This window comes from Peromyscus californicus, unplaced genomic scaffold, assembly GCF_007827085.1.
Source record: "Peromyscus californicus insignis strain IS unplaced genomic scaffold, ASM782708v3 Scaffold_8__1_contigs__length_139910024, whole genome shotgun sequence".
Classification (NCBI taxonomy): Eukaryota; Metazoa; Chordata; class Mammalia; order Rodentia; family Cricetidae; genus Peromyscus; species Peromyscus californicus.
In genome coordinates this window covers 85,056,701-85,084,198 of record NW_026294606.1, presented here as the reverse complement: position 1 = coordinate 85,084,198, position 27,498 = coordinate 85,056,701, and the positions used below count along the sequence as shown (strand labels likewise).

The window sequence follows — 27,498 nt, the reverse complement described above, 5'->3', positions numbered from 1 at the left end:
GCTGCCTTGGAATTTACTATGTAGACCAGGCTGGCCTCAAACTCAGAGATCTGCCTGCTTCTGCCTTCCCAGTGCTGAGACTCAAGGTGTGTGCCACCATGCCTGGAGAATTTATATTGTTTTTAAGCCACTCAAATTATAATATTTTGTGAGTGTGTGTTGCAAGCCACAGGAAAATGTAATGGAACCCAGCTACTATCACAAAAGCTACTACGTGGAAAAGTCAAGGACTTTTCTGAAGGTTAAGCTATGGCTTAAGAAGTCTTGGTGATGTTTTAGCTTTTGTATATATATTGGCTGGTTCCTAAAGTGATTTTCTTGTGTGCTTCCAAGAACTCCTAACAGTGTATTTATCTAAAATACCTATCAAGCATCCCAGGCCAAATGATCTCCTGAACTAAGGTAACACCCTTATGGAAACAACGCCTGTCTCCTAGGTCAGGCAGATAGCTTTATTTCTTGTGCAATTTAAGCTGAGACCCTCCTTTCTTATACAGCCTTACTAACATTATAGACTCCTAACTTCTTACCTAACCACTTCTAGGAATGTAGATTGAGCACATAAATTCCCTTTTTGATATACTAACCCATATTAGCTCTCAGTTGACCTCCTCCTTTACCCACTCCCTTTTTGGGCTGTATAAGAAATCCTGACAGTCACTGCCTGAGGAAAACTCTTACCTGCCTTTATGACCCTGTAGGAATTCAAGCCTGGTGACCTGGTTGGAGGGGGAGGATTGCTATTGCTTGGGTTTATAACTGAATACCCTAGAGAACTTGAGGATGAAGAACTGAGAGGGATAAGGAGGATTTTGACTAGAGAACTTGAGGATGAGATGGAAGATGAGGAAGAGCCCGATGGGGAAGAATGAGATGAGTAAGAACAAAATGAGAAGGACCTAGATGAGGCAGAACTAAGATGAGAGAATTAAGATAGAACTTAGAAGGGACGGCAGATAAAGGCAGAGAGAAATCAGTCAAGAAAGGAGCTAGGCATGAGAGCAGAATAGAAGCTGTGCAGAGAGAGAACTGACTCAGAATAATAAAGTGAATGGACTAAGGAGTTTCATATATGCAGATTCATTTCTTATTATCAAAGATTAAATTATCAGCAGGTTGTAGATTCTTCCTGAACCCTGGGAGGGAGCTATCGAGGGGCTGGACCCCCATAGTCACCGTTACGTGTGCGCATACAGATGTGTGTATGTATAAGTAGAGGTCAATGTATGTGTGTGTGGTGTACATGCATGTACATATGTGAGTATGCATGTGTAGAGGCCAGAGGTCAGTCTTGGGTGTCATACACCACCACGCCTGGCTTTGTTTTTTTTTTTTTTTAAATGGAGGTTCTTGGGGGTAGAACCCTGGTCCTCAGGCAAATACTTTTCCTACTGAGCTATCTCCCCATCAGCTGAACTATCTCCCAGCCCCCTTTGTGGTACTTTGCTACAACAGCCTTAAACAAGTGACCCTCAGTGGACACTGGCCATCACAACTGCCACACAGTGACTCTCAGTGCAGGACTGGTTGTTGCCATGGCGACCTACCTGTTGCATGTTCAGAAACATTCTCAGCCCCCAATCATCACTGTCAGCTACTTTCTGGAAAAATGGGAACTCTTCCTTCTTCACACTTTGCTTTGCATATACTTAAGGGAACAGGAAGCACATTCAGCATTGAGAGAACTAGTACCTTAGACGCCAATAGGCTGTCTGCAGTGCAAGGCATGTGGAAAACAGGTCTGCACAGGGGCCCTAGAACGTTACTCATGGGAAATGCAGAGTGTAAACTTCAGGGTGGATGGATGCAGAATGCCGGCTCACACGTAAGAGCAGCAGCTTGGCCAGGGGTGAAGGCTGCTCTCCACAACCCGTCCTCACTTTGTGTCCCTTCTCCACAGTGACTCCCTGACCACAAGGTACAGGAGGCTGATCTTACAAGTTGGCTTGGGTTGCACAGCCTCTTGACGATCGGCCCCAGCCTATCCTGTCTGTACCTGGGCCCAGTATGCAGATAAGCTGGAGTTTCACTGGCTAGTTTTTCAGTATACACATTAGGAGACTGGGCTGAAGGAAGGGCGGGACCGGAAGGGCCCTCTCACGGACTAGGAGGGAGGCGGGAAGCGTGGGGAACAAAATGAGAGGAAGCCCCTGGGACTCAAATGCAGGCCAGAGATTTATTCCTCCACTGAACTTCCTAAGGATTTGGAAGTGGAGGAGGAGAGCAGTCAAAAGCAAACTTAGCTCTCAGGCTCCAGCCGTGACCTCTTTGAGCAAGGCCACATCAGAGGACCGAGACTGTCCCAAGGGGATGTGGTATTGTCCTCATGGGCTTCGTGCATTTTTCTCAGGAGTCTGTCTGCTTCCTGGAATTCTTCCTTGGGCTTCTGGAGAGCCACAGTGCTTCTAGGCCTGGCGCTTCCCCATGAGTGGATGTCTGGAGTTTCTTTTCAGCCAACCCAAAGCTTTGGAAGACGGTGGTGTGTGGAGGCTCCTTCTGACTTGGTTTTTCTCCAGTTACAGAGGAACTTTCTTTTCTTTGACACACAAGGTTTGGCCTTCTCCTTCCCTGTCTGAATTTCCAGCCTTACCATAGTGCGGTCCACATGGTTGACATTTTTACCCATTTATATTAATAAAACCATCCCTGCTCCGAAGGAGGACGCACCTCTGCACAGATCTGGGTTAGGGTCCTTTGAGGGCACAGTTGTCGGGTTATTCTTATTACTCTTTTGGAGACAGATATTTGTATAACTTCGGTGTCCCCATGCACAGTAGTCAGAGTGGCCAGGACTTTGTCATACCCTGCGTATCTGTTCTGTCCTGGTATTGTGTCTGATGCCACAGGGATTAGGAGACCCATGTCACTCTTCTGTGCATAGACTGTTCCTTTGTAAAGCTAACGTCCCCACAAACCCTCATCCATCTGTCCACATTGCCAATGTTCTCTGGTCTGGAGGAGCCTGTCACTGCGCCAGTCATGGGGCAAATATGCCCAAACCCTTAGGCATTTTGTTACAGCAAACGGAAAAGTAAAGAATGCAGATACTTAATGAATGTTCTATGCCACGTTCCTGAGATGCTGTTTTGATTGTATTGGAGGCTCTGTTAGTTTATTTGGTCCAGTATTGCTCTTTCAGGGGGGCAGTTTCTCATTCTGTACCTCTGAATGCCCTGGGACACACTATGTAACCTCAGCTGACCTTGAACACGTTTCTATTCTCATACCTTAGCTTTCCTAGTGCTGGGATGACAGACATGATCCACCACAGCAGCTCAAGAGGCTATTGGGTTCAGTAAATCCTGTGTGAAGGGCAAGGGCCCTTGCTGTGACTGGCTGTTTTCTCTCAGGTGTCCTCCCCAAAGAGGCTGTGCCCTCATGTGTAAATGGACTCTACTTCCTGGAGCCTGGCTCACAGGAGTGCTGCTGTTCTTGTCACCTCCCTTCCCACCCTCTCCAGACAAAATATGGAAATCCTGTCCCCAAGTAGTCTCCATCACAATACAGCCTCACGGCCCAGAGAATGGACTTTTAACCCCAGATTGTGAGGATGGCTGAAACTATCCGTGCTGTGGTCTCTGCTTGCCTTAGAACAGCCCTTCCCAGGCTCTGTGGGCACCTGGGGGCACTGCCCCACCACAGGGCACAGACACGCCTGCTCTGAAAATGTGCAAGTCCTGAGCTTGTCAGAGGCTCCATGGGAAAGTGCTCAGAGCAAGCAGGCAGATGGATTTGGAGCCTGTTCTGCAGCTGATCTGGGCCAGGAAACCCAGGGAGGCTCAAGGAAGCCGAGCCAAGGAGAGCGCTCCAGAAGGCATACACGCCAAGAGGAGGAAGGAAGTGACTGGAGGGTGATTCTGGGTTTTCTCAGCAACACTGGTTTAGAAGCAGTCACATCACCTTCTCTTTTATATGCCCTTGGATAGAACATTGCTGCTGATTTCCCAGGTCTCATTGTTTCTTGGGTTTTGACTAAGTTCAAGTATATTGCCCATTTTCTCAGGTCTTGTTCTGTATAGGGGGCACTTTGTAGTTGTTTTTTGACTCTTTGCTCTTTGGGGGGCCCACCACCCAGCTCCCAAATACCCATGGAGACTTATTCTTCCTTATGAATGCCTGGCCTTAGCTTGGCTTGTTTCTAGCCAGCTTTTCTTAACTTAAATTATCCCATCTACCTTTTGCCTCTGGGTTTTTATCTTTCTCTATTCTATATACCTTTCTTTACTTCTTACTTCATGGCTTCCTGTGAAGCTGGGTGGCTGGCCCCTGGTGTCCTCTCTCCTCCTCCTTTTCTTGCTCCTCTCCTTTTCTTCTTTTTCTCCTTCTATTCTCTCTGCCTGGCAGCTCCCCCTACCCTTCTCCTGCTTAGCTATTGGCCGTTAAGCTCTTTATTAGACCTATCAGGTGTTTTAAACAGGCAAAGTAACACAGCTTCACAGAGTCAAACAAATGCAACATAAAAGAATGCAACACATCTTTACATCATTAAAAAATATTCCATTTTTTTTACATAAATTACATAAAAGAATGTAACAAATCTTTAAATATTCTACAACGGCACTTGAGGACAGAACTGCTGAAATGGTTGCTAACTTAGCTGGGTATCTGGATGAGAGAGGCGACTGCTGTCTGCAGAGGTGCATGGAGGTGCAGTACCTATGGAAGTCTAGCTGCATGTCCAAAGTTGCTGGAAACCTTGGGTCCCAGGACAAGCTGAGTATCTGAGATCAACTTTTCCTGTTTCTATCATTATCACTGGGAAAGGGGGAAAAAAAGTGCATGTGCATGTGTGGGGGGACTTTTAGGAAATAAGCTGACAGAATGTCCCCAATATGATTTTCCTTTCATTGGTATCTGACCCACTGGCACCTCTGAGATCATATGATTCAGTTCTCCCAGATAAGAAACCAGAGGTCAGAAAAGCCTGGTGGTGTATTGGGGTCGCACAAGGGGCTAATGGCAGTTCTGCTATGAAATTCTCTCTGCTTGGACCTAGTCTGTGTGCTTCTGTGTGTCGATGGGAGCTGGGTGCTTTCTCTGCTGCTGTTCACATTTGGGCCTACTTAACTTTCCTGCACAGGTAAGAAGTGGATCTGAAGCTGGGTAACGTGCCTGCCAGAGGGGTTGGGTTGGTTTGACTCTCAATTGTCTCATTTCAAAGGCTCTGCCCTTCCCCCGTGCCTCAGTGGTACCATCTGCCTTGTAGCTGGGATGCAGGACATTGCCAGGATTGTGTAGCACTCAGCCCTCCTGCTGCTACTGTTGCGATGCCTGTTTGCTCCGCCTTCTAAGGTGGAGGAGTGCCTTAGGCTATGGATGATTCCTAAATGAACAGTCATGTATCCCATACTGGCTGTGTCTAACAAGATCTGTGTCCCGCAATTCAAGCTCACCCCTCTTGCAGCCCGAGAGAAGTCACACCATGCCTGTGCCTCCACCCTGGTGAGTCTCTATTGAGTTGCTTCAGAAATTAAGCTCAATCTGTGCTCCTGTTAGAAGATTCCTGTGTAACAAAGTGTGAAATGGAGGCTAATGTCCCTCGGCCGTCATCCCCATGCTGATGTTGATGATGTAAAATGAGGAGAGTCAGTCTAGCAGTAATGGCCACTGTTAACTCTTGTGAGGAACACAGATCTCCGGGACTCCTGTGGGAATGGAAGGATACTGCCCTGGTTTTCAGATCAGTACATGAGGTGCGGAGATGCTAATCTGTGTGTTCGATCTCCTTCCTAAAGTTCAGAGCTCCTCTTTTGTAGCCTGTTTGTTGTTGTTGGGCTTCTCCCAGGAGTGGACTGTCTGTGACATTGTTGCCCACAGGGAGAGAGGGTCTTCACTGGGATCAGATGGGAAACTGATGGCAAGGAGACTGCGGGGGTGGGGTGGGGCGTGTGTGTGCTGCTCCCCACCCCCTACAAGGAGCCAGCATACCCTGGAAGTGTGTCTTCCATGGAGTTGACTTAGAGAGTGGCTTGATGACCTCTGGGGGAAAGGGTGGGCAGCAGAGCCCCTGGGAGCTCACGATAGCCCTGAGCTAGAGATAGACCACATAGCCCTGAGTGCCCTGTGTCATAGGGGACTCCTTCTAAGTCAGACAAAGACAGATGTGCTAAAGAGATTTCAGAACATCTGAATACAGTGCCTGTATCAATGAATCAAGTCAATCCCTCCCAGACATGGCCACAGGCCAGACTGTTTTGGGCAGTTCCTTGGTTGAGACTCCTGAAAAAGTCTCCTTAATGCCCATGAAATGAACAAAGCTAAGCAGGGTAGTGGCTGAGGTCACTGCCCTGTGTGCTCTCAATCTCATCACCTGCAACTAAGATCAAGCCCACAGGAATTTCAATATCCATTTCTCATGTCGAAACAAAATGGGACTGGGAATGTGGCTCCTTTGGTAGAGTACTTGCCTAGCATGCACGAAGCCCTGGGATTGACCACCAGCACCGCAGAAACTGAGTGTTGTGGTCTATGTGTGTGTTCCTAGCACCTGTGAGATGGAGGCAGGAGGATCAAGGTCATCCTCAGCTACATAGCAAATTCAAGGCCAGCCTGGGCTACATAGGGCCTGTTTCAAAAACAAAAATATGAAACAGAAGCAAAGCTAATGTATTGTCACAGTCTCTTGGCATGAGGTCCCCTTCAAACCACAGGACTCGAAGGTAGTGACAGAATCTTTCCAGTCCCATCTGTGGAATCAAAAGTTGACTTTCCACTTCCTGTTTCTCTCCTTGTTGGTCAAAGGCATTATCAGTTATCAGTTCTGTGTTTATCTCGTGTCCCTGTGATAAGCAGAAATGGCACACTTATCTCTGGGCCCTTTGGTGGAAAGGCTATCAGCCAAGAGACACTGCCCAGATATGGCAATGTCAGGCACAAATTGCACCTTAATCTACAATCTAACTCCATCTTCCATTAAGCCTGTATCCCCATTTTATTATATCAAGCCAGTTATATACGGCTCACTGAGAAAATGCATTTTATGATCTTGTTAGAAGAAATGGTTTCACTGGGATCATTTTAAGCCAATAATTTCATACTTACCTCCTCCTCGGTACCTGGGACATTAACTTATTAGCCACTGTGGTGTCAAGCCTAATGTATTTTAAATACTTAAAACAAATATCAGGCACTATGGGGCTGGAGACTGGGTTTTCTGTCGACATTGAGTGCTTTGGGTTACCTGGGGGAAATCTGTCTCAGTGTACTGCAAGGGAAGGCTTGGCTGTCTGCTTCTGGTATACAGGAAGCTTGGTTTCGTCTAGCAGGAGGGAGATCCTGCTGAGCTACGGAAGTTCTGATGCCCTGCTGCAGCTACACTGTCGGAAATGTCCCCTTAAAGTTAACCCTGCAGCTGGTCCTGGGAGAGGTGGGTAGGCTGTGGGCTGTCAGGGCTGTGGGTAGAGGCTTCTAGGGCCTCCTTGAAGGCCGGAAAGGCTTTGTGAGGGAGGAGAGCCCAGCTTCCATAGGGTGGGGGAGTTGCCAGGACACGAGCACAGGAGCCTATTAGAAATTCCTGAACATGTGTGCACTTGACTGTGAGTGTGGCTGTGGATCATCAATAATCTTACATGTGTTGCTGGCATGTGCTTATGTGTGTGTACTTACATGTGTGCCTGTGCTTGTGTGTATGTGGTATGTGGACATCCAGAGATCTGTGTCAGGTGTTCTCAGTCTCTGTCCCCCCACTTTTTTTTGAGATAGGATCTCACCAGTTTGGCTAGTTGGCTGACCAATGAGCTTTAGGGATCCACCTGTCTCTGCCCCTCACCCTCAGCACTCGGGTCACAGATGTGTGATGCTGTGCCCAGCTTTTATGTGAGTGCTGAGTATCCAGACCCAGGCCTCATACATGTGCAGCAAGTTCTCTACCTACCGAGCCATCTCCTAGCCCTCAAGTCGTGTGTGTGTGTGTGTGTGTGTGTGTGTGTGTGTGTGTGTGTGTGTGTCTGTCTGTCTGTCTGTCTGTCTGTGCAAGTATGGACATATGCAGAGGCCAGAGAATGATTTCAGATGTCATCCTGTACTATTCTTCACCTTATTTTTTGAGACAGGGTCTTGCTGGACCTGAAGTTTGCTGTTTTGCCTGGGCTTGCTGGCCAGCAAGCTCCTAGGATCTGCCTGTCTCTAGCCCCCAACACTGGGAATATGTGTGTACACAGCCATGCCTGACTTTTTTTTTTTGGCGGGGGGGGCGGGTTTCGAGACAGGGTTTCTCTGTGTAGCTTTGTTCCTTTCCTAGAACTCACTCTGTAGCCCAGGCTGGCCTCGAACTCACAGAGATCCACCTGGCTCTGCCTCCTGAGTGCTGGGATTAAAGGTGTGTGCCACCACCGCCCGGCCATGCCTGACTTTTAATGTGTGCTGAGGATGTTGCTTTCACAGCAAGCACAATTACCTACTGAGCCTCTCTTAAGTCCCCTTTTTATTCTAAAACCCAGGTGACCCTTTCCCAACCCTCCTGGCTATCCCTGAGTCTTTGCGGGCTTTAGGATACCAGCCAGAGAGACACCCTTCTGGCTTTGCTATGTCTCATCACCATATTCTCTGTGCCAACTCCTCTTCTTTACCCACTGTGATGGTTAATACTGATTGCCAGTGTGACACAAGCTGGAGTCACCTAGGAGACAAGCCTCTGGGCGCACACTTTAAGGAGTTTCTTGGTGGAATTAACTGAGGTGTGAAGACCCACCCTAAGTGCAGGCAGGACTATCCCATGGGCTGATGAAGCAAGCTCAGCATCAGCACTGTCTCTCTTGGCTTCCTGATTGTGAGCACGTGACCAGCTCTTGTGCCACCATGACTTCCCTGCCTGGAGCTAGGAGTCCAAATAAACTACTTCACTGAGTAGCTTTTGCCTGACATTGTGTCAAAGCAATGAGATATGTAACGGATACACCTGTCTTTTAAAGGTTCCATGTTTGGGGATTCCGTATCCATCTGCTTTTTCATTCCACTTGTCCAGAGTGATAGACCGAATAATGGCCCTAGGATGTCCACGTCTTAATCTTCAAGATCAGTGATAGCATTCTGCTCTAAGGCCAGGCGACTCTGCATACACAAGGGTCTTATGGATCTTGAAGTAGGGAATACATCCTGGACTCTCCAGGTGGATGCGGGTGACTGATGTGGAGAGCTTTCTCAGGCTGGCCACAGGAGAGACGAGGTAGAGGAGTTGGTGAAGTTGGAAGTGTGAGCCATGCTGGCTTTGGAGACGGGAGAAGGAAGACTTGTCCTGAATGTGGGCAGCACCATCCCATGTGCTGGGCTCCTGGCTGAAGAAAAAGAAGAAGTGGGAAAAGTCAGATGCCTACTGCTGTTCTATTTTTTTTTTTCCTGCTTCTGGCTCCACTGAGATGTGAGGAGTCCCAGCCACCTGCTTCCAACTCCATGAACCCTGTCATACCTTCCCATCATGATGAGCACTACCCTCTTAAGCCGTAAGCCAAATTAAAGCTTTCCTCTCAGACATTGTATTTTCTCGTGTATTTGGTCAGAGCAATGAGTCCCTGTTACAAATGCCTAAGCATCCATTCAAGTCCACGCATTGGCTTTCTCCCTTCAGGTCTTCTCTGGCTTTCTTCTTCCGCTGCCATTTGGCCATGGCAAAGAGAAGGGCCAATGGATGCCTTTCCTGTCGTCTGTCTGTCTGTGTAATCTCACCTCCACTATCTCAGTGTGTGTCCCTGACTGTCTTCTTAAAAAGGGCAGCTTGCCCCCAGTGCATGTACCCTGAGCATCTGCCACACGGGCGCAGTCATTAACTTCTTTTGCTTGTTACCTGTGTCCACTTGTGGAATATTGGCTCACAGCTGTTCTGCTAGATGCATTCTAACATCATAGACGACAAGCATCAGAAATTCATGCTAGTTTCCATTATTGTTGTAATTGCTGAGTGTGTGGACCAGGCCAGTCTAGCTCCACAGCCTGCCAGTTCTATTTCTAAACTAGCTTTGCATATAAAGCCACCTGTTCTGGACCAGCTTGGTTCTAGCGTGTGAGGTACCAACTCATGGCGATGTGAGATTCAAGACAGATGGATCCAGGATTGCAGAATATAGTTTATTGGGCACTCATTGACAAATGCATGATCCTGAAGATGGCACAGGACCTGGGGTCCTGGGTGTGACTTAGTCAGAAGGAGGACAGAAGTAGCTTCCTACAGGGTGGGATGTACCTGCCTTATCTCAGAGCTCCCCTGCCCCCAGGGTGGGTTGCAAAGCTCCAAGTATCTCTGTCAGGGTTTCGTGTTTACAATTTGCTGGTAAACAAAATGTTTTTCCCTATGTGGGGAAAATTGACCAAGGTCACTCAGGGGTAGATGTGGAGGTTAGCACCCAAGATGGCTGCATTCGTATCATTGAACCAGACATGTGCCTTCCACACACTGCCAAATCCCAGACTCCTGCAGCCCTGCCTGAATGCTCAGTAGATTTAATCTTGCCCAGCCACAATCCAGTGTGCACCGCACTGGATCAGGAGCAGCTGGGCCGTTCTCCCGCAGGAAACCCTTGAATGACTTCGTGGTTTGTTGGACAAAGTCACACTCCCACGGCGGACTTAACACATCCGTGCCCTCTGCTCGCCTCCCCCTCATTTCTTGTGTGTCCCTCTGTCCTCACTTTCCTAGGTTAGCCTGGATGCTCACTTTCCCACATCCACCCTCCGCCCGCCACTCCGCTCTCCCAGATGACCTCTTGGCTGCTGTTCCTTTCTTGGTAAAGGCCATGCTTCTCCTTCACCTGTCCCCTACTGCCACAGAAACTGTCTTTCAGGATGCTCACTGGCTTTCCCACACCGGCTTCTCTCCCTCCCCATCTCCCCCATGTGGTAAAGACCTTTAACCATGCAACTCCCTCATCAGTTCACGAGGTCCTCAGGGCCACGAACTTACAGCACATGGACAGTGGGGCACCAGGCGAGCCACCTGGCACCTAGCAGGGGCTCGGCAGACACCTGCCGAGGGAGTGAATTGGTTTCTGTGGCTTGGTGAGTTCAGGCTGGGCTGTCAGACGAGCAAGCGGGCACTTGCTCTGCCAGTATCGATTTGCAGGCGCGACTCTACGTGTAAATGCATTTCACTGTTCTGCCTTAGGACCCAATTTTTGAAAATTAGATTTTAAGTGTCGTATCCTTCTCACTTATGCCATGTGCTTCCAGACAACCAGTGTATAATGTAAAATGAAAGGCGTGGAAAATGGACCCATTTAGTGTACTCCATTTGAAATCTGTTAGGCTATTTTTAAATTCTCATGGACCTCGTGCTCCTGAGGGTAGGCAGGAGAGGGAAAGAAGGAAGGTGGGAGGGGGGAGAGGGAGGGAGGGAGGGAGGGAGCCCAGATGTAAGCTAGTGGGATGCTGAGGACTGTTGTGTGTTTTTCAGTTTCCATTTTAGCAGAAGCCCAAATGTGATTTCTGAATTGAGGGGCTGAAAATGAGATTCGACCTGATATTGCGGCTGCCCTCTGCTCTTGCAGTGGGGACCACGGGCTGCATGTGTGTGATGCAGTGAGCATGCTAGCCTCCATCTTGCCTCCCAGCTGATCTGCTCCTCTGGCTCTGCCACAGGTGGGAAACGGGTTCAGACAGGGCCACCAGAGAGGCGCACAGAGCTTGACTCACCTGGGGTATGATCGTTATAAGGTGTTTGTGGAATATTTATCAGTTTACTCTTTGCCTGCGTGCGTGCATGCGTGCGTGCGTGCGTGTGTGTGTGTGTGTGTGTGTGTGTGTGTGTGTGTACCTGTGTGATTATGGCTTTGCTCTTTGTGAATATATATGCACCTGTGTGTATGTGTTGGCCAGAGGTTGACCTGAGATGTCTTCCTCAATCACTCGTCACTCCAGCCTCCTTTTATTTTTTGAGACAGGGTCTCTCACTGAACCTGGAGCTCACCAATTAGGCTAAGCTGGATGGCCACTAAGCCCCAGGAATCTGCCTGTCTCGGCCTCCCCAGTGCTGGGATTGCAGTTGTTATTGCTTGGGATTTGAACTCAGGTTCTCATACTTGCATGGCAGACACTTTACTCATGGAGTCATTGTCCCAGTCCCTAGTCTTTGCTTTTTGCCATAGCATGTATGTTAAACTCCCAGGTGTTTTAGCTGACATGTTGGGGTTTTCTTATTCACATCCCTGAGCATTGTAGGGTGAGATGCTGTGAGCCTGCTGTCCATGGGACTCAGGAAACATGACATCCAGTGGCTGGGAGGGGCACAGTTTTCTTTTAGAATCCAGGTGCTTGTCATTCTGACCTCACCTTCCCCTTGGCTGGGGGGATCACGTGTCTGTGGGTTGGCTTTGGCTGATTCCTTTGGTCTTTGTCACAGCCTGGCAGAGGTGAGGAGGGTCTGTGCATCTTACACATAAAGCTGATTCATTCTGATTTCTATGAGGATCTGTAAACCAACATGAGAGCCGCTTTCTGTTGCTGTGACGAGTGTCTGAGGTGGATGAAGAAAAGAGGTCTACTGATTCGTGGTTTTGGAGGCTGGAAGTCCAAGACTAAGCAGCCCATGGGTCCAGCCATTGGTGAGAACTTCATGGCCCATGGCTTCCCAATGGCAAGAGTCTCTGGGGAAGAGATTGCATTTGGGACCAGAAGGACATCAGAGAGGAACTGAGGGGCCAGGTTGCTGTTTATAACACACTGTTCTTGGAAGAACCAACTCTGGGAAGGCTCACTCACTCTCAGAGACCAGCAGTACTCCCATTCAAGGGCAGCACTGTCAGCCAGACTGTGGTCAGAGCTTCCAGTAACCCACTCCAAGCAGGGGCACAGGGGCTTGCAGTGTGCTGGTTTTGATGTTTTAGTGTCTGATGGTGGGATTTTTGAACTCCCTCTGACTCCTGTCATACTTGGCCCTGTGTTCCTCCTCTGTCTGTTTTGTGTGCATAGTTGACCCTCCACATCCATAGTTTCTGCATTCACAGATTCAAACAACTTTAGGTGAACGAGCATTTTTAAAAATGGTGTTTCAGTTGAGCATATTCGGGCCTTTCCCATTATTGTTATTCCTTACGCAACACGTAAAACAGCAGTCCCCATGGCGTGGACACTGTTCGGGATGAAGTGATGCAGAGGTGGTTTAAGGTGGACAGGAGGGTGTGTATTTGCTATGTGCAGACATGGCATCATTTCACTTGAGTCTCCAGCATCCTTGGGGAGCCATGGATGCAGCCTGCTGTAGAGACCAAAGGACAGACACAGTCTCAGCTGGGACCCCTCTTACGGTATCAGTTCTGGGTCTTGCTTTCCAGGGACCCTGTGTAGCCCCACTGTCAACCTCAGGCTGTCAGTCTGGGCTCCTCTGTCCTCCATTCACTCATTACTGATGGCTTTGTAGCCAGAGTCTGCACTGGTATCTGTTTCCTTGACTGGTTGTCAGTGCTTTGAGAACTGCATCCTTTCTCATGATTCCCCTGTGAGAACATAGTGTCAGTACCAGTGGGGTCACAGTACCTAGCTGTGGTTGTTGCTTAGTACCAGTGCTTGATATCCATGGGAACGGTGTGCTAGTGTGTTGGTAGCACTTAGCACACCATTATTGGATGTAGAACTGGATGCTTGTACCTCCTTGGGTCCCAGGACTATGCTAAGGACTATGCTAAGGATCATGAGAATTCATGATCCCATTAGAAGACACAGCATGCTCTGAGTAACCTCGATGGTTTGGAGTTTTTGAAAGCTCCATAGGAGCCACGGGGCCAGAAGGCAAGGTCTAGTGGACCAGTGAGGATACAGGTGGATAAAATCAGAAGGCATTTGAAGAGGATGCCTGGGTAGTGGGGATGTGGGAACCAAGTCATGAGCCTCAGGCCAAATGGCCCTGTGTTGGCTCCGGAGGTGACAATGGAGGCCTGGTGAGGACAGCAGAAGATGACGGCCTGGCCCTGTGAGTTATCCAGACCCGTCCCCCTCCTTCCCTGCTGGCCCCTGAGAGTCAGCTTCATTCTCACGCTGTCCTTGAGCACTTAATGGCTGCCATCAGTCCACACTCAAAGTCTCTAGTGCTGGCCTGGGGGACTAGCATTCTCCCTTGTTGGTTCCACCACGCTGGATCAAACTCCAGGAAGAAAGCTCACTGGTCTCAGGCCCAGGGCGGATGTGGCAAGCAGCCATGTGTCAGAGGTGCGGCGCATGGCTAGGTGGGGTGAGGAAGATCAGCAGCCCCGTAGGGAAGAGGTCCGTGTTGCAGGGAAAGGGCAGCTTGTTACATGGAGACTGTGTCTGGTAGGTAGGTAGTAGGCACAGCTGGAACAGGCTGTTGAGAGTAGAACAGCTGGCAGTGCTCAGAAGCTCCATCTTGCTGAGGCCTGCTGGTGTAAGAAGCCTCAGGGTTGGGCTACTTACCTGTAGAGACGGTTGGAAGGTGCCTCCCACAGCTGATGTGGGAGTACATGGGGCCTGGTTTCCCATGTTGCTGCACTTTGTCCATACAGGGGTGTGTGTGTGTGTGTGTGTGTGTGTGTGTGTGTGTGTGTACATGTAGAGGCCAGACGATAATCTCAGGTGTCCTTCTTTAGGAGCTGCCCACCTCATGTTTTGAGACAGAGTTTCTCCTTGGCCTGGAGCTCATAGATTAAGCCAGGCTGGCTGACCAGCAGGGACCAGGATTCACCTGTCTCGGTATCCCCAGTGCTGGGGTTACAAGTGTGTGCCACCACTTAGGGTTTTAATGCGGATGCTGGGGATGAAACTCAGGTCTCAGCTTGTACAGTAAGCACATTATTAATGGAGCCATCCCCCTAGCCTAGGCATCCTGTCCTGTTTTCTTACCAGTATTGCTGGACACCACCGACAACCCCCACCCCGGGGGGAGGGGTGCGGACAGAGCACCGAGCAGCATATCTATATGGCAATCCTGCTAGCAGAACAGCAGGATTTCCCTCTGTGAAGTTAGAATTCTTCCAGTGAAGTCCACTGTTGTGCTTCTTGGCAGCTGGGCAGCAGCCCTGTGCATAGTAAAGCCTGGGCTTTGGTTTATCACTAAGCTGGGGTAGAATTTTTTTTTTTTCATTTTCTCCTCAAAACAGCTCCCCTGGGCCTTAAATCCCTATCCTCAAAGGGATTTAGAGCAGCACTGTGAGAATTCAACAAAATAATGATGCGCAGGAAGTGTCCCGCCAACGCCCGGGGTGGGCTTGCTTTCCTTAGCCTAAGAGGATCAAATGCGGATTTGCTTTTCCACAGCAAATATTTTAAGATAGTTTTCCATTTCAAAAGAAAGGTGCAGATTGCATTCCTTGATCTGTCTGTTAAAAGGGAATGAAGAGAATTATATCTGTGTGTGCACATGGCTGGACACTCACATCATGCACATGAGCATACGTGTACACATGCCAGCATATATCCGGATGCATATGTGAATATGAGCATGTTTGCATGCTTACAAGTGTATAAGCATGTATGTGTGCATGAAGCATGCACCTTTATGTGTAAGCACGTGAGCATGCATGCGTGTGGTCACATCTGCCATGCCTGTGTGTGCACACATGCATGTCTGCATTTGTGGTTGACAGAAGAAAAGGAATCAAAGAGTGAAAGTGTATATTATCAGATATATGCTGCTAGGCAAGGTAAATAAATCAGCATTCTAAGCAACTTTTGAAATACTGTAAATTAATCTCCAGGTCACAACTTCTCCATTCAAATGTACTAGGATGCAGAAAAGCAAACCCAGGAACCTGCTGCTGTCAGCAGGGATGGAGGGCAGGCAGCCGGTCTTTCCATCAAGAGAACATTTGGCTAGGATGCGTGTGGGGCTGGAGTGAGGCTGCTTATTGCTGAGAGCGTTAGCATTTCCTGACCTGTTCTGCATCCTGTGAGCATTTGGCTTTGGCTTTGTCGTTGACTCCTGTCGACATCAGGCTGTGTGCTTGAAGGGCATCAGGAGATGGCATGCAGGAAGCTGGGTGGATCTGGGAAAGTGGGACTCAACCACGTCATGTGATACCCAATTAGCCGGCGACAAGCACGGCAGGTGGGGCTCAGGCTTTATCCTCTGTGCAGCCAAAGTGCACAGCAGTTCCCTGACCTCCAGAGGCTCCTTCCCGTCCTGCTGTTCCCTCTTCCACCTCAGCCACTTCTCAGCTATGAGTATCAGATGGTCAGTATTGTCGTGAGGTGTACACTGGGCGCAGGGACATCTGGCACATCAGCCTTCCGCCGTCCCACAAGGTGGACTGAAAGCTGGGGTGTGGATGTTGATTGTTCTTCCTTCCTGGACAAGAAGGTGCCAGAGTAACATTTACCCTGCTCCACTCTAAGGTTGTTTTCATACTGCTGGTCTCAATGCCGCTTATGATGTGAGGTCATGTACAATGTCTCACTCACCTGCCCCAGAGAAACCTGCAAGAGTGAATCTGGCCTTACACCCACTTCCATGTATGGCTGTGGCAGCCACGATGGGGACATAGAGCCTGTCCTGCCAGACAGACTATGTTCTCTAGTGACCCATCATCCTTGTGTGTGGGATCACGTGCTCCACCAAATAATCACAGTGCAAGCTCAGGGAAAATGACTCGGAAATTTCCAGGAAGGTAAAATGAGCTGACATTGTGTATTATTCAAGGCTGTAAATCTTACTGTATGTGCAATGACCCACACTTACTCACACACCCTCTAAGACCTCTTGCTCAGCTGAGTCCCCCTCCCCCAATCTCTTTTAACTATCTCCACTTAACTAAGCCTGAGGCCTCACCTCCGTCCCTAAGGAACCCAGAACTGCTGCCTGGAGCGGCTCTCTCTGAGGCTCACTCTTGCCTTCATGGTCACTGTATGACAGCTCCTATCACCAGCTCGATTGGTTTGCTTTCTTTTCTTTTGTAACAATATATTTTTTTTTATCCTGCAAACATTCCATAGATTTATGCAATGTATATGGGTCTTAGCCATCCACCTCTTACCTCTCTTCAGCTCCCTTTGGTGCCCCAATCCCCTCTTTGTCCTGGTTTCATTTTATTAATAACTCCCTGAGTCCAGTTAGCATCGCCCATATGTACATGAATATGTCCGCTGGAGCATAAGCAATCTACCAGTGGCCGCATCCCCGAAGGAGAGTGACTCTCCTTTTCCTCCTCCCTCAACAGCCTTCACTTGACAAGAGCTCCTCCAGTATGGTGGGGCCTTGGAGGCCCCTTCCCTGTTCATACTGGGACTTTGTCTGGCTTGATCTTAGCCATGTCTTGGGTGGGTAAAAATAGCTGCTGGGAGCAGATGTGTGCAGCAGCCATGCCATATCCAGAAGTCAGCATGTCACGGCTCTCCTGCCCATCTTACATTCTTCCTCCCCTCTCTCCTGTGGAGTTGTTCCCTGAGCCTGTGATGGTGAGAGTTTGGTGTTGAGCACTACAGCTGAGCACTCAGAGTTATCTAGACTCTGCACTTTGACTAGTTCTGAATAGCCCGACTTTCTTGAGCCCAGGGTGATGTTGTGCCCATGGTGCCAACACAAGATCTTGTGTGGCAGCTGTGTTAGCTGGAACCCCAAAGAGAAGCCCTTTCTGTTACTACATCTTCATTCTCCAGAACCCACATCCATTAGTTTTCCTTTCTTTCTGTAAATCTTCCCATTAGAGGAAAAGAGAGGTTAATTAGCAGCCTCAAACTGATCAACCCCTTACAATGCTCAGTGACTCTGTTTGGTGATGTGTTCATTGGCTTCTGGCTCTGGAACTCTATAAGAAATATCTAGCAACCTGGGAGGGTGAAATGCTTCCAGCTTTGGGATTCTCTCTCAAGAGCCCTGTCCAGCCAGAACTGTCATATACCATTGCAGCATTGAATCTGTGGCTGAACAGGTATGAAGGGGCAGTGGAGCCCTGTGCAACCACAGACGTGACTCACTTGGCTCGGAAGAGTGAACCGAGATGAATATGAACATTAGAATATTGAGGCTGGGGAGATGGCTCATGAAGGTGCTGACTTCCTGCCTTTGAGTGTGAAATGAGATGTGTGCAGAACAGCTTTGTAGGAAGGATCCTCCCAGCTTTCAAGGCCCTGCACAGTTGTGTTCCATATCATTTGCCAAGACAGAATGGCTGTGAGATCATCTCCCTCAACTTCTGGCGTCCCTGGCGCTTTTGAGTTGCTGGGTTCACACCTCATTTTTATACATGGTTTAATTTTCCAAACAAACCTGGAGGGCGGCTAGAGCCTCAGATATTTGAAATTTGTCAGGATTCCAGTTTTCCCTTTGTTTTCTCATCTTCCTTCTGAAAATTTTTACTAAATGGAAGGTAATTTTGGCTAAATTGGTGCCTGAGTGTTGATCATTGAAATCTGATAGCTTCCTTTGCAAAAATAGGCCAAATGTCACTTGTGTTATTTGGGGAGGGGGTGGCTGCATCCACATGAAAGCTTTTTCAGCTTTTAAAAATGTACTAGCATGCATGTGGTACCATACACACACACACACACACACACACACACACACACACACACACACACACACACACACGCAGGCAAACATATACATAAAAACAAATGCGTTTTTAGAAAATGTTATAACAGCTGGGCATTGTGACACATGTCTTTAATCCTAGCACTAAGAAGGTGGAGGCAGGAAGATTTCTATGAGTTTGAGGCCAGCCTGGTCCATAGAGCAAATTCCAGGACAGCCAGGCTTCTACATAGTGAGACCCTATATTAAAAAAAGAAAAAAAGTCAACTATTCTTAGCTTGTTGGCTACACGAAAGTCACTGTTTGCATTGGCCCCTCTGGGTCCCTCGGTGCTAGAGCCTTGTTATAGTTAAATAGCACCGAGTATGGGGAGCTGTGGAGATGGCTCAGTTGGCAAAGTGCCTGCCGGGAAAGCATGAAGACCTGAGTTCATCCCCCAGCACCCATTTAAAAGCCTGGTGTGGTGATGTGTGCTTGTCTTCCCAGTGAAGGGATGATCCCTGAGGCTGGCTGCCTGCCTGGCCAGCCAGATCAGTGAGTTCCAGGCTCAATAAAAGACCCTGTCTCAAAGAGTGAGATGGAGAGTGACTGAGGGAGACACCCGATGTCTGCCCCTGGGCAATACATGCACACACACACACACACACACACACACACACACACACACACACACACAGTACTAAGTACAGTGCCTTACATGAAATGGGATCTAGGTAAACACCTGTAGCACTAACCAATGTTCATGGCATATACAAATTTACCATATTCAGTTACCAATCAGTTTCCACTTAATTTGGATTCATTAAACTAATTATTTGAAATCCATTCTAATAGCGTAATCTGAGTATTGGATTCAGTTGGCAAGTGGAGAAGTACTTCATGCCTCTCCCCTATCAAGAGCCCAAGGTCAGGGCTGGAGAGATGGCTCAGCGGTTAAGAGCACTGGCTGTTTTTCCAGAGGACCCGGGTTCAATTCCTAGCACCCACATGGCATCTTATAACTGTCTGTAACTCCAGTTCCAGGGAATCTGATGCCTTTACATTAGTGCACATAAAATCAATTTAAATAATTTTTTTTTAAAAAAAAAAGGAGCCCAAGATCCCATTATTGTTTGCTCTGGCATCTCCTGAGCACCCTCCCTTGTTCTTGGGATCATCAGCTCCTCAGAGGTACCTATCTAGTAGACTCAGGATGGAGATGCAGGGAAGTGAGAAAGGGATGGACCCTGTTCTCAGTCAGTGCGTTGATGGCTGTAGTTTTGGAAGTTGAAAGTCTAAACTCCATGTTTACATCCTGGCCTATCTTGAAGGTTGTGAATTGACTCAGTGTATATGCTGCACGGTGTTCTTAGACTGCCTGGTTTGGTGGGGTGGTGGTGACTGCTCAGGGTTCAGAAACTCTTATACCAACAGTGTTCAGCCCAGATGTCAGCCTCCAGGCAACTTGGAAAGCACAGGAAACTGTTTGACCATTACAGGGAGAGTCATCAGGTTACCAGCTACAGAAGCCTAGAGGAGTAGATTAGTTATTTTCTGCTGGCAGAAGTAACTTCAGGGAGGAGGGAGTTTTTCATGTTTTTATATAATTGTTTTATTAATCCTTCTGAGAATTTCTTACAGTATATTTTATCATACTCATTCTTACTTCACCCAGAGTCATCTTTCAGACAAGTTTATTGTGACTTATGGTTTCAGAGAGAAAATTCCATCATGGTGGTCCAGGCATGGCCAGTAGGGTGGCTGTGTCTACAGTCATCATGGTGGAGTGTAGTGTGAATTCTAATTGGTCTTAATAGTAAAAACCCAGAGCCAGTTATCAGGGTGAAAGCTGAGAAATCAGAGAAGCAGAGCAGCCAGCCACCAGAAAGACTTCTTACCTCTAGGAATCCTCAGACTGAAAGGGATGAGCTCCTCTCTCGGTCCAGCCTCATCACTTCCTGTTTCCTCCTCCCAAGTGCTGGGATCAAAGGCATGAGATCCCAAGTGCTGGGATTAAAGGTGTGTGCCACCACTGCCTGGCCTCTAGTGGCTAGCTCCTCACTCTGATCTCCAGGCAAGCTTCATTTGTTAGAGCACAGACAAAATAATCACAAAATAGTGGGACAGGCAGGAAAGGTGAGATGGCTGTGTCCATAGTCATCTTGGTTAGGCTGAAGCAAAGGCAGATAGTGGCTTCAAGGCCCACCCTTGGCAACATATTTCCGTTTACGGACATTCACTAGCAATGTGAGCATGAGGTGGCAGATCCTCATACCTTGGTGGATCAGGAAGAAGAAAGCTCAGGGTGGAACCAGAAGCAGATGCCACCTTCAGAGCTGGCCCCCAGTGACCCACTTCTGATAGCTGGTGGCGAAACATCCAACACGGTGTCCTCTGGAGGACATTTCACATCTAAACGATAATGGAGAATATAGCATTTAGTATCTAATTTAGTTAACGAAATGTTAGTTTGACAGCCCAAACTAATGCTTATTATAAACATGAGTGCATACCAGTTTTCATTAATAGAGACTGTATTTTGGAAGGAAGGTGTTGTCACACACAGTGATGGGCTGACAGTGAACTACCTGTAAAAGTACTATGTCAGGGTGGCCCCGTGACATTGCCTGTGTCTGATTCTAACTGCACAGACAATTGGAGCCTCTGCATACTTCCAGCGCATGGCTCCAGGCAGCCGTTTGGACGGACTTGAGGGCTTTCCAAACACAACATGCTGTTATTATTAGAGCCTTGACCACGATCCTTTGTGTTCAGCTTTTCAATGAGCGGCTGTGGTTTTCCCTCCGTTTTGGGCTACAGTGGCACTCACACTGGGTTTTGTCTTGCAGAAGCAAGTGTGAAGGCGAACACCGTGAAGTACATGGAAGTACTGGAGGGTCGGCTGCGCAGGTAAGGAGGTGCTCGGCCCTACAGACTCCGGGGTCGAGCTGTTTGCTTTATGGGAGTTCAGTAAGGCAAGAGACAGGGCCAGTCAATCTCTACAGTAAGTTAACAAAGAAAAGCAGGAAAACGCCCTCTGTGTCCCCAGGGGAAGGAGCAGGTGCTGTTCCAATGTCTCCTAGCCTGGGCTCCCCCTTGACAAAGCAAATAGATTAGAATGTTTAAACGCATCTTGGCGAGAATGCAGGGCAGTTTTCACATCTCGGAATGAGAAAAGCCTCTCTGGGATACTGAGTTGAGAATTCATGCTGCGGTTTGCTTTTCCTTTCTGTGTAAGCTCTGAAGGGGTCTTAAGGACTGTGAACCGGTTTATGCACAGAACAATGTAGGAATGTACATTGTAGGTTCTGTTTTGAATCCCGAATCAAAACCAGCGTGAAAATTCCTGGTTGCTTTTTTTTTTTTTTTTTTTCTTTTTCTTTTTAAACCCAATTAGGAATTCAGATTGGAGAAGCATTAGCGACGCAGCAGCACGTCAAGCTGTTTCTGGTTTTCGGGGATGTCTACTTCTGGAAATAAACCCCAGCCAGCGGGATCTGGTCCTAATTAAGGGAACAAGTTCGACAATGTAGTCTGCGTTTTCCTCCGCGGCAGCCAGTTTGGTTTTATGAAAACATCTTGCTACTATTTTGGAAATTGTTAAGTGGCTTTGGAATAGATTTGCCTTAAACCTTTGTCTGCTGGGACAGTGCAGAGGCTTCTCCCTTCGGGGTGAAGGGCCAGGCATTCATCCCGAGGGTGTGGGCTTAGCCTCAGGTTGCAATCCAAGTCCTTCCACCCACCACCTGACCTTGCCACCCCTAGACCTGGAGAAAGCTGTGGCGGAGCTGGTCAGCAGAGAGTAGCTGTTAGGCATGTACCCAGGTAGCTCAGGCTTGGATCTGAGGCGGACTTTCCTGGCTTGCCATGTGCTGGGAGGGGCATCCCGACCCGCCTCTCTCCACCTTATTCCGGGCTACCCTCTTTTTCAGGCATGCAAACCGCATGAACATGTGACTTACAGTCATATTATGCTCTTGGACAGCACACTATCACCCTAGAGCATGAGCACTGACAGACAGACACCTCCCCAACCATTGCTCTGCACCTCTGACCTAGCAGCCCTCAGGACGAATTAGCTGTCTTCTCCCTGTCTAAGGGTTGGCGTGCAGGTGCTGTGGTACACATGATAACTTGCCAGAGTCAGTTCTCTTCTTATACTATAGAGGTTCCAGATAACAAGGGAACTCAGGTACCTGGGCTTGTTGCCAAGCACCTTTACCTACCTCACCAGCCCATTTGCAGTGTCTTGCCACAGGCGGGAGGAAGGTCTCCGTCTTTGTGGGTAGGTGGACATCATTCGACGGGAGGCGTCCACGTCGGCTCCTTGTACCGCGCTGACCTGGGTACTCTTAGGAGCAAGTGCGTCCAGCTGCACCCAGGGTTCATCCTTCTATGTGTGGCCACCAGCCCTGCTTCCTGGTGTGGGGTCAGACTTCAAGCTGGCTTCCCTCTCCTGCACATGCTTGGTCTTGAGTCCCATCAAGTCAGCCTCCCAGGGAACCCACAGATCTACTTTCGCCTTGCCAGCAGAAACATCTTTCTCACCGAATGACCATATGACCACCCCTGCTGTGGCAGCTGCCTCCTGCCTCCAGGGTGGGGCCACCAGCCCATTCCCCATGGGATCTGGTCCATGCTCATCTAGGACTCGGCAAAGAAGTCCCTTTCAGTGGCATCTTCCTGCCACCTCCTGATGCCTTCTTGATATCCAGAGTCACAGCCACAGTTTGCTCTGGGAACTCTGACCTCGGCAGGCTGAGCTCCTGAGAAGGAGCCTGCATCTCATTAAGGGCCAGCATGCTGATTGCCATGTGCAGAACCTACAGTTACATTTAGTTTAAGCATCAATGGGTCAGCAGCATGAAACTTATTGAAACTTTATTACTCATTTGTTTATTTTTATTTTATGTGTATGGGTGTTTTGCTTGCATGTATGTCTGTGCATCACATGTGCACAATGTCCACAGAGGCCAGAAGAGGGCATTGTATTCCCTGGGACTGGAGTTAAGGTTGGTTGGGAGCTGCCATATGGGTGCTGGGAATTGAACCCGGGTCCTCTGGAAGAACATCCAGTGCTCTTAACCACTGAGCCGTCTCTCCAGCCCTGGAAACTATACTCTTAGTTGTTAAGATTAAAATTCAACACATCCCAGGAAAGTATAAGGTCCAAACCCATTTGCCTTGGCGTCACGTCTCTGTGACTCACAGTGGACTGTTGAAGAACAAAGCCAAGCCTCCGTAAGAAGCCTTGCCCACTTACCGTTCCCTTCAGGCCGCTTCAGAGGTGACAGTAACGTGGCATGTGTTGATTTAGCGCCTTTCCCCTCAGGGCTGTGTTCTGCTTTAATTCCCATCTTCTCAATTATCACATATTCTCTGTTAGCTTTCCGACGGAGTCAAAGGAAGTATTTTTAAAAATCCTGACTTTTGCCTGCCGTTTGTTGAGACGGTCTCTTTCTGTAGCCTGGATTTGCCTTGAACTCAGGATCCTCTTGCTTGAGGCTCCCAAGGGCTGAGATTAAAGGTGTTCACCACAGCTCTTCCTGGCTCGGGGTTTTACTTTGGGGCCAGAGAGGCAGCTCAGTTGGAAAAGTACTTGTTTTGAAACCATGAGGACTTGTGTTTGATCCCTAGACTCTAGGTGGACTAAACAAACCAACTATGGTGATGTGCACTTGGAATTTTAGCACTAGGGAGGTAGAGACGGGTGAATCCCTGGCCAGCCATCTTGGACTAACTGATGAGTTCCAGGCCAGTGAGAGATGCCCCCCACTTCTCTCTCTCTCCCCCCACTCTCAATAAAAGATGGGTAATACCCAAGGATTGACACAGAAGCCTCTCTCTCTCTCTCTCTCTCTCTCTCTCTCTCTCTCTCTCTCTCTCTCTCTCTCTTTCCATCTCTACTTCCCTCTATCCCTCTCTTTCTTTTTTGTTTTTTTTTTTTTGAGACAGGGTTTCTTTGTGTAGTTTTGGTGCCTTTCCTGGAACTCACTCTGTAGCCCAGGCTGGCCTCAAGCTCACAGAGATCCGCCTGCCTCTGCCTCCCGAGTGCTGGGGTTAAAGGTGTGCACCACCCCTGCCCGGCTCCTCTTTTTCTTTTGTAGATGAAGTGCATTTATTATAACAATTTCATATCTTGTGTCTGTAACCACCGTGGAGGAGAAATCCTTATTGTCCAATGAAAAGCTGCTCCCTCTGATTGACAGGAGCCAATTCTTACATGCCCCTACCCCAGGATGTGTACACTGACTTTCTGTACACCTTTGGAGTCCATTGTGTGCATGGTTGGGGGAACATTCTTCCCCTTTCTAGACTGCCTCGGCCTCTCTCTGCTGTTTTCCTGGGGTTGGATCTGAAGCCTTACTGCAAACCATCAACGCATGTTAGCAGCTGCTGGTTTATTCTATGCCCTTGCACGCTGCTTCATCTCTCAAGTGTTTACTTGAGGGTGAGTCAGACTTTCAGAATCAAAGCAGAAATGACACTGGCTTCTTCTCTGGCTGTGAGGGCGCTCAGAAACCCCTGTGCGTGCCTCTGGCTCATGGTGGGAACACTTGGGAACTCAGGTGTCTTATCTGAAATTTATTTTGAAATTGAGAGCTTGATAACTTTTTCTAAAGGAGATATGGTTGTGTTTTTTGTTGTTGTTGTTGTTTTTGTTTTTTTTTAAACCTAATGTTTACCTACTAATTATCAGGAAATTTCTACACGAATACCCTCACAGGCAATGGTAGCCAGGTAGGTTACTCAGGTTACAAATCCCAGGAGGGTTCAGTAGAGGTGATCAGGGCCAGAGAAAGCCATGGAGTGTCTACCAGGGCTCTTGGACACATTCTCAGCCTGTTCACACCAACGTTCTGCCTTCAGGCTGATAGCTCCCAGTGCTGGAAGTCAACCAAATGGGAGCCATGGGCCTGCAACCAACAGTGTCCTGAGCCTCACGTGGTACTCAGAGAGGCCTGGTTGTATCCCACAAAGCTCCCAGAATCTGTCACTCATTGCCACAAGCCACTTGCCTGCTCTCTGCAGGTAACTGAAACAGTTGTGGCCAGAGGAGCAGGGAGAAGGCTCTAAAATTTCTGTCTCATGCTTCCATTTTACTGATTGAGATTTTATATCTATTAGTATTACGTATATATGGCCGTACATGCATACCACATATGAAATAAATCCTGGAGGGCATGTTCAAATGATTTGACTTAGTGGACACATGATAAAAAATGAGAGACATGTGGAAGAGAATGTTGCTTACTTTCTAGGCAAGGGAACTTCCCATTCCTGGCCTGCTTTGTCCTCACATCAAGGAAGGAAGAACAGGAGTTGGTCTTGGGATTTTGAACTCCAGGTGGTCATTTCTTGGTGCCTCCTGGTGAGAATGAAGGAGCCAGTTCATGTGTGTGATTCATCCCAGCATGCAGCTGCCAGCAGGTTCCAGCTGTTCTGGCTGATCCCACTATCTACCTCCTAACAGGAGTTGGGCATAGTGGTGTGAAGTCCTCTGAGGTCCCTCAGATGGGTTCTTTATGCCAAGCCATGCCAGGTCCTTGGCACCTGAAAGAATCCATTTCAACCCACATTGAGTTTGTCCCTAGTACTGTGGATGGAAATGAGTATAAGCCTAGCAGTTGAGAAATACAAAGCTGGCTGCCCCAGGAGCCTGTCACCCCACGCAAAGGAGAGGCATGCAGGTGTGTGGATGCCTCAACAGCCTCAGATAGAGGGAGGTTCAGTTTTCTTTCCTGTTCCGTATCTACCTTCACCTCTAGCCAGAACTCTTTGTTCAGCTCTGACTCTGTTGAACAGGTGCGGGGCCTAGGGTACAGAGGCAGAAAGAGGCAGCGCTCTTGGTTTCTAAGTTCATCTTTCCTGCGAGGTACTGTTGACCTCTGTCACATGGCCCTGGGTGATTTCGCCTCCTCTGACTGGCCTGTCACCGGTCCACCTCTCCCTTATCTCAGATCATGCTCCCCTGAGACATGACCTGTCCTGTCTGTCCATGTCTTACCTTCTCATGACCTGCTTGCCTCTGAGTCGTGACTCTCCTGCCTCAGCTTCCCAAGTGCTAGGATTACAGGATTACACCCTGCCTGCCTTTAAATTATATAATTTCTAGTAAACTTTCAAATCTAGAGCAGAGAGTTGGTGGCACAATCCTTTAATCCCAGCACTCAGGAAGCAGAGGCAGGTGGATCTCTGTGAGTTCAAGAGCAGCCTGGTCTACATAGTAAATTCCAGGCCAGCCAAGGCTACACAGTGAGACCCAAAACAGAGCAACAACCTGGCTTTGCATGCCTGCATGACTTTGTCTTTTGCTGAAGGTCTTTGCTGTCTCTATAGAATATAGCAGTGAACTTCCTTTCCCAGGGAAACAACTCTTGCCCTCAAGTGTTCCCTTAAGGTGGAGCTGGCTCTGCCTGCAGAACCTTCAGGACAATTCGGAAAGAGAACTCTGAGCTCTGGCCACTAGATGCTCAGCTCTCCTGTTAGAGTGACTCAGAAGCCTCTAGTCCCTAGGCCCAAATGAAACACCTGTATCAGGTGACAGATAGAGTCTACACGATCTTCTCAGTACTGTTAACTAAAAAAGCACCAGGCACAGGAATTATCCCGAGGGTCTCATTTCTCTTGAGGCCTCATCTTTAACACAGGTCAGAAAACCTTCAAGCATGACTAGACTGTGTCTGCTTCCATCCTTGAAATGGTGACTGCAGTGTGTACCCTCAAATCCGGGGTCAGGCTAGAGGTGTCATTCAGGGAAGGACAAGGGAGCCTTATGGACCATCTATCCTGTTTGCTGTGGAGAGCAGGGTAGAGGGTATATGGGTTCAGGAATAAGATTGTCTAGATTTGAATGTGATCACTTCTGAGCAGTGGCTGTTCACTAGACAATAAATCTCTTCAAGCCTCCTTTTTCTATCATAAAAACGAGACAATTACAGAAGAAGATAAAGGATGCTTCTCATATACAATAATGACTGAATAAATGAGAGCTATTATTCATCAGTAGCGATCTAACACCACAAAAATGATGGAATGAAAAAATCTACTTTGAGAAATGGGGTGATGGCTCAGCCAGTGAAATGCTTGATGATGTATAAGCGCACTGGCCTGAACTC

The 27,498-nt window shown here is 48.3% G+C and overlaps 1 protein-coding gene across 3 annotated transcripts in view; it reads left to right on the top strand.

Annotated features, from left to right (window-relative positions):
* Nucleotides 1–27,498, top strand: part of Disc1 (DISC1 scaffold protein) — a 213,547-nt gene that overhangs the window by 138,533 nt on the left and 47,516 nt on the right. For 2 of the 3 annotated variants that reach the window (XM_052728611.1, XM_052728609.1), the window contains exon 10: nucleotides 21,229–21,289. In XM_052728611.1, coding sequence (XP_052584571.1) covers nucleotides 21,229–21,289 — 61 coding nt within the window. Of the gene's footprint in view, nucleotides 1–21,228; nucleotides 21,290–21,776; nucleotides 24,205–27,498 lie in introns of those variants that run through there. The other variant, XM_052728610.1, reaches the window with a different exon arrangement.